Here is a 7,612-nt window from a genome sequence, read left to right as displayed (position 1 = left end):
TTTTCTCAGCTCCTTTACCTTTTGCCAAGTCAAATTAAAGCTTCAAACGAGGGCTGAGCAACCAGATAACTAATTGCAATTGGAAATCTGCCTGTCTTCCATTTAATGTTAGTTCTTTCTTTTCTTTTTATAATAATTTTTATTGTTTTTTCCAGATATTTTCCAACAAAACATCCGTCTTGTGTACAAAATATAAACTCATTTGGCTATTACAGCCTGAGACTTCCCTCCTCCTTGGCTAATGGTTTTCCAAATAAATCTCTAATATGCATTTTATTCTTAATAATATTACTATTAAATCCTAACCTTACATAAACAAACTATAAATTTCCTTTTAGCAATAAGTGATAAATTTAACCTACAAAACTTATTGTAACCCTACTAGTGATGTCATTTGTTTAAAGTTGTCTTTCAAACATAAATTTACTCCAGTCTTCCAAGAAATTATGGTCCTGCTGGTTCTGAATTTTCCCGGTCAATTTTGCCAATTCAGCATAGTCCATTAATTTCATCTGCCACTCTTCTTTCATCGGTTTCTCTTCTTGCTTCCATCATTGGGCTAGTAACATTCTCCATTTTTATTAAGTCAGTTTCGAATGATTTCAATGATGTTTTTTTAAAAAGCATTTTTCTCAAAGATTTCTTGATTTACAAAGGTATGTGCAGTGTCTCTTCAATGATGATTTTGATTACTGTCACATGCTATTTTTTACTCTAAACTTCTGCAAACCACCTTATTTTGTTTGATTAAAAATGATGTTTGAGAGGAAATAAAATTAGAGAGGAAATGTGAACCCCCAATGCAAAAGCATTTAAAAAATAAAAAATAAAAATTCCCCAAACCATAGAGAGCACCTGACAAACTAAGACCCTAGTCCACCCAAAACCAAAAAACCAATGCCTTACTTAACAGGGTTGGCCCAAAATATGCCTGAGGCAAACTACAAAATTGCAGCCTCCACCCAACCTCCCTGCCAGTGAAGAAGGGCTGGGTGAAACAGGAGCAAAGGTGGAATAATATCTGGCTGGTCTGCTTAAAATCATTTTGTGATAAATTTAGCTACGGTATTTCTTCTCTGGTTCTGCATATCAAACAAAACAGATGTAATCTGAGATTTGGGGCTATAAGGAATATGAATCTTTTAAAATTAAATCTATATAGTGTTTATTGTTATAAGGAAGGGGTTGGATAGTTTATACAGCAGTTTATTCTAGAAACTTAAAACATTTCTGTGTGCAGCAACTGTTCACTGCAAACAGCTGTGTCCTTGAGGAGCAGCCTTTGGCTCTGGAAACAAAAGATAGTGAAATCAAGAGAAGTTGCTTCACAAATAGTTTTTGTTGATTGTTGACTGCAGCAATAAAACTGCTAGCACAACTTTCCAAAGCTCAGCTGATGTGGTTTCAAACTGGATGTCGAGATTCCTGAGGGGTTGGACTAGATGACCCCGGGGTCCCCCAACTCTACAATTCTATGATTCTATGTGATATACATTGGGATCTGCTGTGCCCCATGGATACTTCCGCCTGAGGTGGCCAACTCACTTTGTCTCATGGATGGGCCAGCCCTGCGCCTTAAGAAATTGTGCCGGCCCTAAACATTCCTGGATAGCTCTTTGGTTAGAGCCGGTGCTAATTTATGTAACACCAAGGTGGCAGGTTCAATTCCTGTGTGTGCCAGCTGCATATTCCTGCATTGCAGGGGGTTGGACTAGATGACCCACAAGATCCCTTCCAACTTTACAGTTGTGTAATTCTGCCAAGGCACTTCTACCCAATCAGGGCGACACCTCTCACACAGGTGAGGTTTTGCAGGACAGTTTGACCTGCCTAGGTGGCTAATAGGCTACGCCCAGGGTCAAGATTCCAACGTTAAGCAGGGGGCGGAGCCAGAAGGGGAGATGGGCGGAGCCACCGCTTGCGGGTTCCTATCGTATTGCCCGCTCTCCTAAATAGGCTCAGCGGATAATGCAGCGGATAATTTCGGGGGGGCGGGGCCGCACACGCGCAGTGCGCGCCGGGGCAGCCTATAACTGCCGCGGGCCGCCGCGTTCGACCTTTCACCCTGACGTTGACGGCTCAACGCGGAAGCGCGATGGCGGCGGCAGAAGGGCCGGCAGGCGGCAAGAGCGGCGCTTCCCCGTCGGCTGCGCACCGGAGGCTGCGGATCCTCTCAGGCCACCTGAGGAGCGGGCCGCCGGAGGCGCACCTGTCCGCTGTCCAGTGCCGAGGGCGGGCGGCGCCGGCGCCGGCTCGCCCTCAGCCGAGCACCTTCCCCAAGAGGCGGTAAGCGAGTGTGGCGGCGGGGGAAGCCTGGGCGAGGGCGGTTCCTCCCGGTGGGACGCCAGCTGGACGGGGGCTTCCCGAGACGGGGGACAATGCCTCGCCCCGCCGCCCCTCGCGGTAAGGGCCCGAAGCCGGTGCTTTCCTTGCAAGAAGAAGGGGACGGAGAGGAAGGAAAAGGCCGTTGCCGCTTTCCGTTATCCCCCCCTCCCCACCCTTTGGCCTCATTTAATTCGAAAAGCTTGGGGCAGCTTTCGCCGATCTCGTTTAGGGCTGCAGCTCCCAACATCTTCAAGTACCGTAGGAGTCCAAGGGCCGAGGACCCTTTGCCCTCCCCTCCCCCCAATTAAATATTTGAGCGGGCCTCACACACACCCAAAAATGTTGATGGGCTTTGCCGTTCAAGTGATGTGCATGTGCCACATCGATTATGTAGAGTGGGGCTTGCTTACTTGCTGGTCCAGCCTGCTCCCCAATATTTTATTGAAGTTGGCACCCCTTGTCCAGCCCAATGGTCAGCGGCCCAAGATGATGGGAGTTGGGAACCCAAAGCTACTGGAGGACGCTGGTTGGGGAAGGCTTCCCTGGTGTGTACTTGTGATATAAAAGGCAGTGAAGTAAACAAACAAATAAAAGTAGCATCTCATTTTCTGGGGGACCTGAAGACGAATGGGTTTGGTGTGCACTATTTATGTGGGGAATAACTTTGGCAGATAGGTGTGTCCGACATTAGTAGATTATTTATGTTTTACATGTTCCGAAGTCAGGCTCATTTTATACAGCGAGGGAGTACTCTTATCATAGCCCAAAGCAATAACTTCTTAAATTTGGCATCTTACCACTGATTTGGGACCTTTGAATTTGTTCACCTAACCAGAAAGAATTGCTGCGCTTCTGCTCCTTGGTTACTTTTTGTTCTCTTCATGGACATCAGTTGCAAGATGTCTGACTGCTGGTTAGTTCCCATAAATACACTTTTTGATAGCAAGTGAACCTGGTGCTTTGAAGAGAGCATGTGGTGCTTCATAACATGGTTGGACTAGATGACTCTTGGGATCCCTTCCAACTCGACAATTTTGATTCTGTTATTCTAAGTTAACACTCTTTCCAATAAGGAATTTCTACAACCTTAGTCTGCAATACTACATGCTAATTTGGGAGTCAGCTGCATTTGATCCAGCAGGTCTTACTGGATCAGGCTGGTGCTATTGAGGTTATAAACTTGTAGCCCAACTGGTTCATGCCATTTAGTTTAAAGTTTTTTCTTCTAACTCACATGATTTTATATTTATATGAAGCTGCAATTATTAGGAGTTTGGGGGCACACTCAAGTCTAATTTCTCCATAACATCTGAATTAGGAGATCATATGTAGGCCCTGGACCAGTGCCTGGGTTATTAAATTTAGCAGACAGGTGTGACGAACCCCCTCGCCGACATTGCCAATAGATTATGAGACGAAAGGGTACAGGGGTAAAGCAATCCCCACTCAATTCCTTACGCCTTAAAATGTACCCCTCAATTCTGGGCTTCTCAGTAAAGAGAGTCTAATTCCAGCTTCATGGCCTGATCTCACAAACACTCAGGGCTATTTGAATGAACAACCTCTTGCCTACAGAACAGGGACTGCCTCAACTCAGATCCCCACTGTATCAGTCTGCATATTGCCCTGGCAAACTTGTGGCACTCTAGGTTTTCACCATACTGTACTGCCCTTCCTGTGTGACTCGTAAGACACAAACTATCCCTTTTTTCTCCGGTAAGTTTTGCCCTTTTCTGAGTCTCCACCTCTGTGAGTTTTAATGCGCTGCTGGAATAACCAAGACTATACTCTTTGGCACAAAAAGATGAAATTTATTTTCTTGAGAACATAGGTTTTTCTTAATGATGCATAAGTTTACACTCTTAGTTATACATTAACTCTGTCAGACTTTAACTTCAAGTTATCCTAAGCCTAACCTAAACCACCACTATCCTGGTCCCACACCCTTCCCCTTCCCTCTTCGTCACCACACTCTCCCACTCTTCCAACTGCCAAAACGGTTATTCCCTCCTTTTTAAACCGGGCACCGTCCAGCCTCCTAAAGATGCACTGTCAGTTAAGTTGGAGGTGGATTAACTCTTTCTAATACAAGGTGTAATAAATCTCCCATCCTGGGGCTAATCCAGTACAACAGGGTTTGATTGGTTGGGTCCAGAGCATGGTTAATGCTTCATTACTTGAGGGGGATGGTCTCTGATGTCTTGAAAAAGGTGGGTGTGTGGCTTCTCCTAAAGAAATCGACTTTGAACACCTTAGACTGGAACAACTGTTGACCAGTAACAAACACACCCTTTTAGAGGGTGGTGGGGCAGCTGCAAGCATGTTTTGATAGCTGATTATTTAGATCTATTCTAATCTGGGTTCAGGTCTGGCCACGGGACTGAGTTGCCCTTGGTCTTCCTAATGGATGATATTTGCAGGGAGTGGGACGGGGGATGTGAGCTTGATCCTGTTTCTTGATCTCTTTGGCTTTCGAGACCATTGACCATAGTACCTTCCTTGAGAATGGGAATTTGGAGCGCTGTGTTGCAATGATTTTGGTTCTACTTCTGAGACTAAGAATGGGACTGGGAAAGTACTTTTCAGACTTCTGGAGGTTACATTATGAGGTGCTGCAAGGTACTATCTTAACTCCATTGTTGTTCAACACCTATATGAAGCTGCCAGGAGTGATCATTAGGAGTTTGGAAGCAAGGTACCAGCAGCATGCTGATGACAGTCGGTTCTATTTCTCCATAACATTTGACTTGGGAGAGAGCATTGGAATCTGCCTGAAAGCAGTGTTGAGATGGATAAGAAAATACAAGCTGCATTTGAATCCGGGCAGGATAGTGGCACTGTGGGCGAGTGGTTCCTGTGCCTGAGAAGTTGCTATGAGCTTCAGATGCCATGTCCAAATACAGAACTTGTATATCTGTCCCCACTAAGGTATGAGCTCTATATAAGGATACAGCTTGTGCATTATATTGCAGGGAAGATACACCCACACCCCTTCCTGTGTCAGACAAGAAACATAAAAGTTGAGTGTTCAAGTCAGTTGATGGTCATGTCCAAAATAGCTCAGATTCAGTTTCCCCCTTTTCTGTTCAATGAAAGTCTTGAAAACAAAGTTAGTTAAATAGGAGTTTTGTAGGGGTGGGGTGGGGTGTTTGCAGTGTATATATCTATGAACCTGTAGAGAAATAACCCATTCATGATAGCATTTATAGTGCATTTGGTATTTCATATTTCCATTATTGAAGATTATACAGTACTAATATGCCACTACAGTAGTGACATCTTGATTAGTAGCTGATGACATCTTGATTAGTAGCTGATGCTTGGTTAGACCCAGAGTTCCTTGTTTGAATGCTTGAAATATAGTATTCCTAATTACAGTAATACTTGTTAGACCACTGATTCTATATGTATATATATATGTATGTAGCCAACTGCTGCCTTTTTATATATATTTCAAGGCTTTTATATGTTATTTTCTCTTTTATGCTTTTATTTGCAAAATGCCTAATAAAGGTTTGATAAGTAAGTTAGACCACCATTTAACGTGAACAGGATGAGATAGTCGAAACAAAATATATAAATAAAAATTCCTTCCAGTAGCGCCTTAGAGACCAACTAAGTTTGTCATAGGTATGAGCTTTCGTGTGCATGCACACTTCTTCAGATACCGTGTTTCTCTGAAAATAAGACACAGTCTTACATTTATTTTTTCCTAAAAAAAGAAACCACTATGGCTTATTTTCAGGGGATGTCTTATTTTTTCCCTCCTCCTTCCGCGGCCGGCATTGCTGCTGCGCCTATCACTATGTCTTATTTTCGGGGTATGGCTTATATTCATTGAATGCTTAAAAATCCTGCTATGGCTTATTTTATGACTACATCTTAAAATAGGGGAAACGGGGTACCTGAAGAAGTTTTTATTGTTTCGACTACGTCAGACCAACACGGCTACCTACTTGTAACTAGTACTATGGAAGGATGAGATAGAACAGCCAGATAGTCAAATCTCCTGTCTATTTAAATTGTGGTGAACAAGCAGGGCAATGTGACTGAAACACTTACAAGGTTGGGTGGTAACTCTTTCTCTTACACAATTTTCTTAATTAAAATGGCATACAGTATGCATAAGATTTCCCCCCCAAGGAAATAGTGCATTTTTGTGGAGAGTTCATTGGAAAAGCAGCGCAAGGAGAGTGGCTTAACCTCCTTCCCGCAGTGCCATGGCCCAGATCTGGATTAGATTCTCCTTCAGCTGCTTTTGCTGAAATTCAAAGCAGTGGAACGTCCACTTATGAATCTCAAGCATCTTGTCTTGTTTGGCTTTAAGAAACTTGTTGACTTTATCTAGATTTACTCTCAGTGCATAGTGCCAACAGCTCCCTCTCCCCCCATACCTTTTCTTTAAAAAATCAACCTTTTATTTAGGTAAGGATATTCAGACTGTGAAGCAAATGGTTACAAAACAAAATGTTTATTACTTTGCTTGTTAAGGGAGTTTCCTGGTGGGCAGTAGGAGCTCATGGAATGTGTCAAGAGAATGTGGTAGGTGCATTGTGAAAGGACTGGGATAAAGTAAACAGAAAAATGACAGCAAAGCCCGGTATACCATGATGTGCATTATCATTAAGTTTTATTTGTCCTGCTAACATATTATCACATGATCTCTTAAACCCCCGCTTTGCCCCTGGCAGGAGCAGACTTGCTATCTAAAGTGCTACTGACTGTATCCTCGATCATGAGAAGCCAGTTGCCCAAGAGAGATCAGCCCATAGGCAAGGAGGTCATTAGCAGTTTTTGACTCCTACTTGTTCCTATGATTAAGTAAGCTTTTGCATGACAGCATTGATGGGTTGAAGTTGTTCCTGAGGCTGCAGGTAGTGCAGAACATGGTCGCCCTATGCAACTCAAGACCAGCTTACTTGCCCCGCCTTAACCTTTATATACCCAGTAGGTCACTACATCTTGCAGGAGTGTTTCTCCTTCAACTTCTGAAGATCTCAAAAGCTTGCTCTGCAGTAACAGAGAGCTATGCCTCTTCTGTGGAGTGGCACTCCAGTTGAAATGTGACATGCTCCTTCTATATGCACTCTTTTTTGGACACTCTTGTTCCGATAAGCTGTTCCAACTGGATGAAAAGATTTCTGCGTAGGTGTCTGTAAGGGGAAGAGAATATAGGGATCCTCTTCCCCTCATCAGAAGCAGCCCATCCCCAAGCAGCGATAACAGCGAGGATGCTCAGGAGTCCAGCCAGGAAGTGGAGAGAGAGGGCCAGGGCTCTCTCAGCAAG

The 7,612-nt window shown here is 43.8% G+C and overlaps 1 protein-coding gene across 1 annotated transcript in view; it reads left to right on the top strand.

Moving 5' to 3' along the window:
- The first annotated feature begins 2,056 nt into the window (after positions 1-2,056).
- The window catches only part of AGPS (alkylglycerone phosphate synthase), a 51,298-nt gene continuing 45,742 nt past the window's right edge, over positions 2,057-7,612 (top strand). Inside the window, exon 1 of the mRNA XM_035134601.2 lies at positions 2,057-2,286. Within this exon, the coding sequence (XP_034990492.1) occupies positions 2,096-2,286 (191 nt within the window). The 5' untranslated portion in view covers positions 2,057-2,095. The remainder of the gene's footprint in view (positions 2,287-7,612) is intronic.

Source organism: Zootoca vivipara, chromosome 1 (assembly GCF_963506605.1).
Source record: "Zootoca vivipara chromosome 1, rZooViv1.1, whole genome shotgun sequence".
NCBI classification, from domain to species: Eukaryota; Metazoa; Chordata; class Lepidosauria; order Squamata; family Lacertidae; genus Zootoca; species Zootoca vivipara.
Note: the sequence above shows the minus strand (reverse complement) of the source record. Positions and strands in the feature narration are given on the sequence as shown.